An 11501-nucleotide genomic window follows, 5' to 3' on the forward strand; every position below is an offset into this window, starting at 1 on the left:
GATCGAACTATTGATGAAAGAAGGTCTCTTTGCAAGTGTCTTGAACCCCAAAATTCTACAATAAGAACCTCAATATTCGTCCTTCCTCACTGACAACCCCTCGCATCGTCTTTCACCCTCTGCCTCGTCACGGGCTGCAAATCACCTGTTCGGTCTGCTGATCACCTCATCATCTCGAACCTTTCCACCTGGGGGATCTCTTCATCTTTCACTTTTCACTCTTCTTTTCGATTCTGCAAGATTAATCTAACCGTTTTAATCTCCTTTTAACTCCTTTTATCTCCTGGTTTTTGTGAGCAGAAAGGAGTATAGACTCCCTTGGGCATCAGTGATCGTCGACTCCACATTTGATAAGATAATCTTCCCCCCACCCACGTTGACCGCTCTCTTGTACTCCAGGGTGGCCTGATCCCCTCTCTTTCTATATTTCTATTTCTATTCACATACTCCCTTCCCCCATATTATTGCAACTCTTCGGCTATGCAACCAAATCACTGCGACCTGCTGGGTCAGGTGCGCGAGCCTGGAGCCGCAAGTCGGATGACGCGCGATGGCCATCAGCCGCTTCGGGATAACGGTCAGCCTCAGCAATCCGGTGCGGCGCCCATGAGATCAGAGGGTATGTAGTCCTTTTTATAATCTGACTGGTACCTTCCCTGCCGATGAACTTTTCAATATGCATACAAAATCCCTCTCATATCTCCATAATGTACTCACTACGATACTACATAGATTCCTGGATCGACGTGTCCTCGCAACCGTCCTCTTCCTCCTTCTCCTCTGCTGCCACGAATGAAGACATAATCACCACAGGCTTGCAGGTCGAGCGTGGGGAAGCGGGCGCATATCAACGCCGTAATCGGCGACGCCGCCTACAGCATCTTGCTGCTATCACCGCAGCCCAGGTGGACTATGCATCGCGGGATGCTAGCCAAGCCAGTAGCAGTCAAGAGGAATACGAGGAGAGCGAAAGCGAGTCTGACCGCGTTCTCAGCAGCTCAAATGAAGATATAGCCCGCCCAACGCTCCCAGCTGCATTATCTGCGCGCTCTGCACCGCTATCATCAAGTTCAGACGCTGCCTCCAGCGATGATGAAGATGATAGTTCTACTGCCCTAGGAATGGGCATCAGCCCATCCCCTTTCGTACCTCAACCGAACATATTTACACACCCACCGGCCACGTCGGAACCTGGATGGACTGCACGGCGCCCTCAGCCCAGTGTCCCGTCTACCTCTACTCACCGTGCAGCTTCTCGAAGAGAATCATACCCTAGCCCACGATCATCGCGGAGAACTCAATACCAGCACAGCCCTTACAATATGATCTCCCCTTCCCATCATGCTGACCACGATGCTGCCCTTCGTGCTAGTCTATCCACACTTCTTTCATGTGCGGCTGCCGCCAGAGGTCTCCCGAAGAACGATAACCGACCACCATCCACCCCAGCTGCTCCCTCTGGAGGCGGACAACCCGCTTCATTTCGACTTGTAGGCCCTTCAGTTGCTATGGGAGAGGAGAGCAGCGACGAAGAGGACTTATCCTCGCCGCAGTATGCAGAACCAAGTCCGTCTATAGGGGCACCACAGAGGCATCTAAGAGCCCCAACGGTGCGATCTGATCCCACTGTCACCAAGGCAAAGCGCCGTTCAAGTTCCCCTAAAGAGCACGGTGCTGCCTCGAAGAAGAGTCGTCGTGTGAGCATGACAGATTCAACAATGGCTGTTAGCCCCACGATCATGACATGGGTCATCAGCGCTGGGGTTGTCGTTCTATTCTCTGCAATCAGCTTTTCTGCGGGGTACATGATCGGCCGTGAGGTCGGGCGAGCTGAGGTCGGAATGATGGGAGATGGTGTTCCTAGTCCTCGCCCCTCAGCAGCGTGTGGTCAGGAAGCGGTCCGCGGCGGACTTCGAAAACTGCGCTGGGGATCTGCGGCTGCAGGTTCTGCCAGTCTTGCATCAATGTAATGTTCTATGAAGAATGGCGATGATGATGATGCCAAAGAATTACGATACGTGACGCTCGAGTTACGTCCATGCTTCTGAACGTGGACACGTATGCCGGAACGTCCTCATGTTTCTCTGTTTGATTGATATTCTACTCTCGTCTCATTGACCGATTGTCATTGGGATTCGGTTGTTATATGCCGGGAGGTCTTGCGACCTTCTGACCATCAAAAATCGGCGCATCCTTATCTTTTACGCAAATGGCTTTTGTTTTGGAGCGATGGAGTCTTGGTTCTAGCCCCCCTTGGGGCTTTTGTGATGGTTTCTTTCCTATTTCTTGCCCCGTTCAGTCTATACCCTCTTTTTATCACCCCATATTATATACATGCGTCGAATGAATAATTCTCTTACAAAATTGGACTTCTATTGGTAGTATATCAAGTGGTGTCTCAAGTATTGTCTCACGTGCTGTCCAAAGCCGCCATTAGGATACCAAAAACTCATTTATCCTCGCTTTCTCTTTCATATCTCATCATCCCATACTGTAGAGATAGCGGGAGCTCCCTCAGCAGTGCTACCTTCCCAGGTCTGGACTTTGCCCCCCCTTTCATGCGCTGATCCTCTCACAAGTTCCCAAACTAAGTCGGATTGATCATTGGAAAAATCACACTGGCTCAAGTGATTAGAATGTATAGCGGACTTGTGGCTTTTTGCAATGTTAGCTCTACCTAATCTAACCCTCAGACATCTAGAATTGACTTTGCACCAGGCAAGCTCCCGTGGTATCCACCACGCTAGTGAGCCTCAAATCGTCGATCTTGGAGCATTTTAGAAAGGAATTATCTCATTTTTGTCTGTATGTATGTGCAAATGACAAAATCTGCATTTTTTGGATCAAAAATAAGAGAAACGGGCTGTAGGTTGATCTATGCATCTCCCTCCATGCTGGTACTTCCCGATGACTCGAATCGTATGAGTAACAGCTCCCCTGAACCATTCGCTACTGCTTCCCTATTCAAAAAAGCAGGGCTGAAAACCCGGACCTACAGCTTGCATTAGTGTGGCCATACTGAGAATCAAACTGGAAAATTCCAATTGGACAGCATGAGCCGAATCATGCGCCGCACTAGACCCAGAGGAATTGCGAGGGCAGCTAGGACATGCTGGCTCCAAGCCCAGGAACTACATGTGATTTGCCAAAGATATTAATCCTAAATCCTACATTCTACAATGGCATACAGCAGACTATTATAGATCATGGCTCCCTTAAGCCAGGCCGCAAGTGTGACCAACTGCTCTGAAATTGGCAACACAGAGTTGCACATTAACCTACAACTTCATTCCTAGACCTAGATATAAGGTGGGGCGTGAGCGTATTGATCTAAAAGAAAGTCTCCTGGATACTGAAATTGATAGGATATACACTTGCTGGACTTCTTTTTTCCGATACCTTGAGCTGTTAGTTCGACAAGCTTCGAGAAGGCAGCATCGAACAAATATAGGCGTAGACATCGCTCTGATAGGTCAAACTGGGTTAGGTGACTTCGATGTCACTGGCGAAAAGTTCCTCTATGTGAATGAACGAAGCAAATTAGAGTATCGTCCACTACCTAGGTATGTATAGAGTAAAGTAGGTTCCAAGGTTGTCAACAGAGCTAGCCAATAGCAGCCAGTAATCTTCCCCAATAAATTCCAAGATTGCGCTATACCTAACCCGGTTCAAGTGAAGGATACTAACCAGAATAGGTTAGACTGTCACTATCCACTATCCTTCCAGGACAACAGCTTTTCTCTTTTTTGGAGTGCGATCATGAATCTCAGGTGTTTCGTTGTCAATATTGAACGATGGATGTGATCTGAATTCATTTGAATTCTCTCCCTGGCCTTCGGGAATTTGATAATCCGGTGGGGAAAATGTCAAAGGCCAATGCGCCTTCTGGCCCCGCTGGGTCTCTGCAGCCGGTTGTACATGCCTTTAGTGGACGAATCCTTGGCTACGGATAACAAATCAGCAATAATGTGAGATTTTGGGGATCTTGACTTCGGTCATTATTTTGTTTCTACGCAATTGGCTTCACAACTCTCTCCTCCCTCCTCTGACACCTACCTTTCAGCTGCTATTCGACATGTTCTTTCAAAGCGCTCATGAGGAGAAAGACAAAGAGGTCTTGCTCCATTTCATCCGGCAAAATCCACTCGGTATTTTGATCACTGGAATGAACTCCTCTCAGCAAGACTTCCTACAATGCACCCATGCCCCATTCGTGGTAGATTTCCCAGAGGAAACAGGCAAGACGGATCCCTATCTTCGCGCCCACATCGCCAAGCAGAACCCACAAGTTAAGACTATGATGGAAGCCGTGGACGACAAGCCACCAAACGTTCTCGAACTCGACGATGACGTCCTAGTGCTATTCAATGGCAAACACGACCATTACGTGACTCCGAAATACTACGTCGAGACAAAGCCAGATACAGGGAAGGTCGTGCCCACATGGAATTACTCCGCCGTTCAAGCGTATGGCAAGATGTCGCTGTACTATGATTCCAAAACACCCGAGACCGGCGAATTCCTCGCCAAGCAACTGCATGATCTTTCGCAACATACCGAGAAGTCAATTATGGGATACACTGGTGGCGAGAAACCGGAGCCGTGGGAGGTTTCTGAGGCGCCTCAGTCATACACTGACCTGCTGAAGAAGAACATTGTTGGGATTGAGATTCGAATCACTAAGCTTCAGGGGAAGTTTAAGATGAGTCAAGAAATGCGGCCCGGGGACCGTGAGGGTGTGATCCAGGGTTTCGCGAAGCTTGGAGGTGATACTGCCACTGCGATTTCGAATTTAGTGAAGGAGCGAGGTGAATTGCGTGATGCGAAGAAGGGAGACTCTTGACAGTCTACTGAAGACCTCTTTCAACTCGCTTGATCTGGAATTTTCATAGCCATTGATACCATGATTCCTTTGCTTAAAGTTGTTCGCATAACCTAGAGGCACCTCCGAAACCCTCGACTATTTGACAACAGCCAACAAAAAGCCATCGTAGCCCTTTGCCCCAACAGTTTGCATAACTACGGAGTCGACTCTCCCATCCTTTCCTACCTCCCTGACCAAGTCAATTGCCTCGCCATTCCTTTTCTGTGACCCAACAATCCCACTCTCCAACATGCCCTTTACGGCGTTATCGACATAGATAACACTACCTTTCCCACCAGAGAGCTTTACCCCCCAGTCAAAATAATTCCATTGATTATTGCGATCGGCATCAATAAAAACAAAATCAAACCTCTCCCTCTTCCCTTCCTGTATCTCCATCTCAAGCATCGGCAGAACGTCCAATGCAACTCCGAGAGTCACATCCACTTCCTCTGGAACTTTCACGCCCGCAACACGGAGGTTGTCGACCGCAACATCGCGTCTATGTGCATCGATCTCGATGCTAGTGATTTTGCCCTTTCCTTGAACGCCTTTTGCGAACCAGATAGTGGAGTACCCGCCCAGCGTGCCGATTTCGAGCACGTTGCGCGCTCCGGTTGCGGCAGTGAGCAGAGAAGTGAAGCGGCCCAGTACAGGCGAGACGGCAATTGAGGGAAGGCCTTGCTTAGTGCTATTTTCGTAGGCATGTGTAAGACCGGCTTCGACGGGAATCAGGTGCGATTTCACGTGGGATTCAATTTCCTCGCAGTGCTCGATATTGTTGAGGGACATGATTGCTTCGTGAGTTTGAATATGCCCGGTTGTGATATCAATGTTAGGGAAAACATTGAAAAGATTAGCTTTGAACGGAGAACGGGAGATAGGTCCAGCACAATTCTACGAGGCTTAGGAGCTTTTATATCTTGTAGTGGCGAAGGACAAGTCTCGAGTGAGGAGACGGTTATTTGGCGTATACCCGAGAAGAAGCCGGAAGGGGGTTTTGACAATCAGCCGACTGCGTAACAGAATTCGTTTGGTCCACTGCACCACTCACTTACATACGTACGGGATTATATCACCCTCCTGACTTCCTCTATTGTCAGATTTTTCTGTATCAATGTCAATGAGGCTATTCTTTCCTCGCTACACCTAAGAATCTACTAGGACTTGCATGATAAGAGGAATTTTCCGGTGGACTGTTAAGATGGCTAATTCTCTACAACGTTCAGACGGAGCAGTCCATCCGTCAACAGAAGCCGCGTATAGTCAGATGGATAATTACTTACGCCATCTGGTCTGCAATCTGCAAGAGGTGCTGAAAGACAATCTGTTGGCTGTCTACCTCTTAGGCTCTGCTGGGGCCGGCGCATACCAGCCTGGTATCAGTGACGTTGACGTTTATGCGATTATCCACGAGTCAACACTGGACTATCAGAGGCTTTTTTTGCATCATAAGCTGGTTTTGTTAGACATTGGACATGATAAAGAAGCCAGGGCTATGCATAGCACTCCACTCCGATAGCAAGTGTTTGTTTTTTAATTGCAGAAGTCAGTTATCTCCACAACTCGAGGAATCCGAGGCCTCGTGATTTTATCAGTACTATATCTTGACAATTAGGGATTATGCAGCTTATTTATGCGAACTTCTATTGGCCACCGGATCCGATCGGCGTTCGAAGTATGTCTGCTCAGCTCCAAATAATGCGCTGTAGCGTGGACTACGGAATACCTGCCCGAGTATATGTCAGGTTTGATAACATTTTGGCCCAATAATATGATCATGGTGCCAAATCCCCCGCGTTGTAGTACGGATTGTAGTACTGTGGTGGCGGGTTGGCGGGTTGGCGGGTTCGATGTCTGTTTTTGGAAGATCCACCCGCCTCACGATGGGTTGCCCTACCAAACTAGAGCCAGGCCGTCCATATGATCGGAGTATAGACATGGCTGCCAGTCCGATATCAGACTGCCCCAGAGCATATAAAGGAGTCCTCCTGATCATGAGTACAGCAACAAACAGTCAAAGATCATTTCCATTGTACCTTCTTACTGCATCATGTCTTCAATGTTCAACTACTTTGGCTTCAATGCCCCTGCCTCCAAGGAGGATACCAAAGATTCCCCCGTTCGAGCCTTGCCTGCATCATGGTACACTTCACCAGAGATGTACGAGCTGGAGCGTCGAGCTATATTCTCAAAGAGATGGCTCTTCATCACCCACAGCATGCGGTTGAAGAAGACCGGCGACTGGCTTCGTTATGAGATTGCCGGTTTCGACTTCATCATCACTCGTGACCGACAGGGCGACATCAACGCATTCCACAACGTGTGCAGACACCGTGCGTACCCGGTCGTTGAGAAAGAGGGCTCAGGAAATTCCCAAATACTCGCCTGTCGATACCACGGCTGGTCTTACGGACTGAATGGCAAACTCGCCAAAGCTACGAAATACCAAGAGCTGAGCAACTTTGACAAGGAGCAGAACGGTCTTTTCAGAATCCACCTCAAGGTCGACGTTAATGGCTTTATCTGGGTCAATATGGATGCGAATGAAGTCCCAGAAGTGTCATGGGAGGAACATTTCCGGGACGTGGACAAGCAAGAACGCTACAAAGCCTACAACTTTGACGACTACGATCTTGACCACGATTATGCGCTCGAAGGCGAATACAACTGGAAGATCCTGGCTGATAATTTCAACGAATGCTACCACTGCCCTACGACACACGCCGATATTCCTGAATTCCTCAACCTCGAGTCGTTCGACAGCGATCTCAAGGATGGACATATCCAACACCACTGCGAGTCTACACCAGAGCAAATCGAAAAGGGTCTTTACACTGCCAGTACCTACTACTTCCCCATGTCTGCCATGGTTGTCTCGTAAGTGCTCCTAGTTCATAATTTCTAAAATAGATCATCCTCTAACATATATAGGCCACACTTCATCATGATCCAGAAATTCCTCCCTTCAAGCGCAAAGAGCTCCAGGATGGCCTACGAAGTCTACCGAAACCGAAACTCCTCCGATGCTGACTTCAAGCTTATCAGTGACATGTATGCGCGTGTCATGGGGGAAGATAAAGTCCTCTGCAACAACGCACAGAAGAACCTCGACCGGAATGTCTTCACGAGTGGCGAGCTTCACCCCAAGTACGAGAAGGCGCCGCTGTTCTTCCAGAGCACAGTCCGCGATGTCATCACTGAGCACTTTGAGCGTGAGAAATCCGCGGGGCGGGAGATCTGGCCGGCGAAACCGAAGGTGGCATGCAATGCAGATACTAATGAGAAGGATGAGCAGATTTGTGCTTCTCTGGCCTGTGGAGCGCAGAAGGAGGTTTTGGCTTGGTAATTGTTTTGAGAAGCGCTTTTGCTATTGCATTGGTTTCTTTGTGATTAGTATACGATTTTTGAACTTTCTTAAATTGAATTTAGCCTTGTTATTTGCTGAGATTATGGCTGTGATGATATTCGATTTAAAAGACGACCATAATGATTAACATTCGTTATGAGCATATATATCATGCTGACTCTTATCTTTCCTCGATCATATTTCTTGCTCCCTCCTCATGCCATGAACCCTTAACTAGCATAATAAAGGTCATCTGCGGCCTTTCTTAGCTGAGATTAAATTGTCTTCATTGTTTCATGATGTTCTTGAGAACTAAGGTGCAACCGTGGCGAAAGTAGACGTATCTATCACGTCAATATCCACATCTAGAGCTCACATTTGCAGTCATTACACTACTCGTCATGGTGTATGATGAGAAGTACTCTGATAAAGAAGGGAGATCTATGTGTGACACTGGCATATACCTACAGCAGAGCAAATGGAAGCCTTGCGGCCTGAGAAACCAGGCATTGAAGGCCCATTCGAGAATTGGCCAATAGGGCACGAACGTTTGCACAAAAAATCAGAACAAGCGAAATCACAGTTGATATGTGGGTTGATTTGAGGCCACCAAATCCGTGAAAGGAATCAAAAAGGGCAAAAATTGACTATCGGACAAATCTGAAAATATTGCGACATGTTGGAATTCTTCGACCCCTTCTGCCTAAAGATGCCTGGAAAACAGTGCCAAGAAAATGGTATCGGGTCTAGCATGTTGGACTCGAAGTTTCATAAGGCCGGACGCGCTATTTCCTGACTGACAATTATGTTTCTACGTAACTAAGAACATGACCTCATTCAATGTCCCTCCAGAGGTAATTGTGATCATCGCGTCTCTGTCGGACACGGAAACCCTCAAGGCCTTGAGGCTAACAAACCACATGCTATGCGCCTTCGCAACCAAGAGTGTGATCTCTACGGTCTCACTATACACTGATGATCAAAGCTGAGAAGCTTTCGAGTCTGTCATAACAGATCTGCAGTTAAAACAACACGTGCACAAGGTTCGCCTCAATACTGTCGAAGTCGACTATGTAAGTGATATATCGAACCGACGTGGAGCAATATGTACTCCGCGTACATTCGATAGTTGGTTGATGCCTGGTCCTACCATTATTCACGCCGGTGGAATGTCTATTTTGCTTCATTTAGGACAGGTCTTCCACACCTCCGTCGGTTTGCAATTGGTCGTAATGTAGGATCGGATTCGTATACATATGAGGTGCCTTTTGAGAAAGAACTGGACCTTGTGCCGGCTTTGATGCGTGACCGCTACATGGAATTTGATGGCGGTATGGGACATGCTCAGTTTATCCTCAGGCGGAGCATTGGCCATAATGCGATGACGAGGATCGTGAAGCTTTGAAGGCACTGTATCAGAAGATCAAGCAGCAGGTAGATTGTGGGGGGTTTGATGGAGGAGATTACGAGGTGAACGATTTGATAGAACTTCGCTTTTGACGATGTATCAAAACCAATAGTGAATGAGCCAAATGAGAACGAAACAAGTAACGATTCTGGATTTCTTCAATAAGCTATGAATTTTTGTGTCTTGTGGATTTCTATCAAGGAAAATCGCCCCGGATTTTCCAGATTCTACATATCCTGGAGACGTGGGTCTATCCTAATCCACAGTGAATGTTTTGCATCTATACTTATAAATATTTGTTGTATCATTGGCCTCTCCATGATAATCCATACCTCGTAGATAGAACAGTAAGCCGGCACGTGAGCCGGAAGTTCTGGAAAAGTCAAAGCCGAACCAATCAAAAGGCGGTGAAAGCGGGTATGTGAAAGGGGACTCACATACCGGGGCTTACCCGCGGATAAGAGCTACCCCGGGCTCCCCGCGCTGATATAATAGCGGACCAGCCGCCACTCGGCTGTTGAGGGCTGACCGATGCCAGAATGGAACCATCTTGCATTCACGCGATCGCAACATTCGGCAGGTGGCAACGGGATTTTTGGCGGTTTGGCACCGTCGCGGTTTCCCCACATTCATGACCAGCCGAACGATATGCCGTCGCGCGACATGTATATAGACCCTTGAAGGTCGCGCTGACCTTCTTGACTTCTTAACTTTTTTTACAACTCTCTTCAATAATACAAAATGTCTTCCACACGCCAGTTTGACCCCACTTTCACTGCCTCTGTCATCAATGGCATGGGCCCCAAGACCCCCGAGCGTGCTCGCGTGGTCTTGGGTTCTCTGATTAAGCACATCCACGATTTCGCTCGTGAGGTTGAGCTGACCTCCGCTGAGTGGATGCTCGGCGTTGAGTTCATCAACTCTATCGGTCAAATCAGCACTCCTATCCGCAACGAAGGTCACCGCATCTGCGACGTGATTGGCCTAGAGTCGTAAGTTTTTCACATCTGGCTTTATTTTTATTTTTTACTTTAAGAATAAAAAATAAAGCACCGCAAGAAAAGAAAAAAGTGAAAGCTAACTGATTTCATTAGTCTCGTCGATGAGATCGCCAACAAGATCGTCACTGAGGATGGTGTCTCCCCCACCTCCAACGTCATTCTCGGTCCCTTCTGGTCTCCCAACGCTCCCTTCCGCGCTCTCGGCGACAGCATCATTCAAGACCCGAAGCCCAATGGCCGCGTTACTTTCATGCACGGTGTGATCAGAGATATGGAGAGTGGCAAGCCGATCGTCGGCGCCGTCCTGGACATCTGGCAAGCCTCGGCCAACGGCCAATACGATTTCCAGGACCCCACCCAGACCGACAACAACCTCCGCGGCAAGTTCCGCTCGAACGAGAAGGGAGAATTCAACTGGTACTGCTACCACCCCACTCCCTACTCTCTGCCGACCGATGGCCCCGCCGGTGTCCTTCTCAACCTCATGGACCGCTCGCCCATGCGTCCCGCTCACATCCACCTCATGATCACCCACCCCGAATATGCGACCGTCATCAACCAGATCTACCCCAGCGACGACCCCCACCTCGCGATCGACTCCGTCTTCGCTGTCAAGGATGATCTCGTTGTGGACTTCAAGCCCAAGACCGACGACCCCAAGGCCACTCTCGACTTGGAGTACAACGTCAAGATGGCACTCAAGAAGCACCACCCCAACCCCAACTCCGCTCCCCCCGTGTCCTCCTTCGAGCGCCACGCCAAGGCGGCCAAGGAGGCCCAGGCCCAGGGAAAGCTTTGAGCGAGAGGGAAACGATTGCACAATTGGGACGGCGTTCGACATGACAAATGTATATAAGCATTTACTTGAATTTCCACGAG

General features: G+C 48.6%; 6 protein-coding genes across 6 annotated transcripts; 5 read left to right on the forward strand and 1 right to left on the reverse strand.

Annotated features, from left to right (window-relative positions):
* Nucleotides 1-480: 480 nt before the first annotated feature.
* On the forward strand, nucleotides 481-1970 carry N7487_010373 (uncharacterized protein; the record flags this gene model as incomplete). Its single annotated transcript, XM_056878103.1, has 2 exons — nucleotides 481-619; nucleotides 733-1970. 2 exons carry the CDS (start codon nucleotides 481-483, stop codon nucleotides 1968-1970), a joined length of 1377 nt encoding a protein of 458 aa, XP_056726683.1.
* A 2105-nt stretch (nucleotides 1971-4075) lies between these two features.
* N7487_010374 (FMN-binding negative transcriptional regulator) lies at nucleotides 4076-4843 on the forward strand (the record flags this gene model as incomplete). The annotated part of the gene is made up of 1 exon (XM_056878104.1): nucleotides 4076-4843. The coding sequence occupies one exon, from the start codon at nucleotides 4076-4078 to the stop codon at nucleotides 4841-4843; it is 768 nt and encodes a 255-aa protein (XP_056726684.1).
* Nucleotides 4844-4960: 117 nt separating this feature from the next.
* On the reverse strand, nucleotides 4961-5656 carry N7487_010375 (O-methyltransferase; the record flags this gene model as incomplete). Its single annotated transcript, XM_056878105.1, has 1 exon — nucleotides 4961-5656. One exon carries the CDS (start codon nucleotides 5654-5656, stop codon nucleotides 4961-4963), a length of 696 nt encoding a protein of 231 aa, XP_056726685.1.
* A 1261-nt stretch (nucleotides 5657-6917) lies between these two features.
* N7487_010376 (aromatic ring-hydroxylating oxygenase subunit alpha) lies at nucleotides 6918-8213 on the forward strand (the record flags this gene model as incomplete). The annotated part of the gene is made up of 2 exons (XM_056878106.1): nucleotides 6918-7744; nucleotides 7799-8213. 2 exons carry the CDS (start codon nucleotides 6918-6920, stop codon nucleotides 8211-8213), a joined length of 1242 nt encoding a protein of 413 aa, XP_056726686.1.
* An 827-nt stretch (nucleotides 8214-9040) lies between these two features.
* Nucleotides 9041-9618, forward strand: N7487_010377 (uncharacterized protein; the record flags this gene model as incomplete). Its single annotated transcript, XM_056878107.1, has 3 exons — nucleotides 9041-9160; nucleotides 9236-9286; nucleotides 9343-9618. 3 exons carry the CDS (start codon nucleotides 9041-9043, stop codon nucleotides 9616-9618), a joined length of 447 nt encoding a protein of 148 aa, XP_056726687.1.
* A 744-nt stretch (nucleotides 9619-10362) lies between these two features.
* Nucleotides 10363-11421, forward strand: N7487_010378 (putative catechol dioxygenase; the record flags this gene model as incomplete). Its single annotated transcript, XM_056878108.1, has 2 exons — nucleotides 10363-10613; nucleotides 10716-11421. The coding sequence occupies 2 exons, from the start codon at nucleotides 10363-10365 to the stop codon at nucleotides 11419-11421; spliced, it is 957 nt and encodes a 318-aa protein (XP_056726688.1).
* Between the last annotated feature and the right edge of the window lie 80 nt (nucleotides 11422-11501).

Source organism: Penicillium crustosum (genome assembly GCF_028827405.1).
Source record: "Penicillium crustosum strain IBT 35664 chromosome Unknown utg000004l_segment0_segment0, whole genome shotgun sequence".
Classification (NCBI taxonomy): domain Eukaryota; kingdom Fungi; phylum Ascomycota; class Eurotiomycetes; order Eurotiales; family Aspergillaceae; genus Penicillium; species Penicillium crustosum.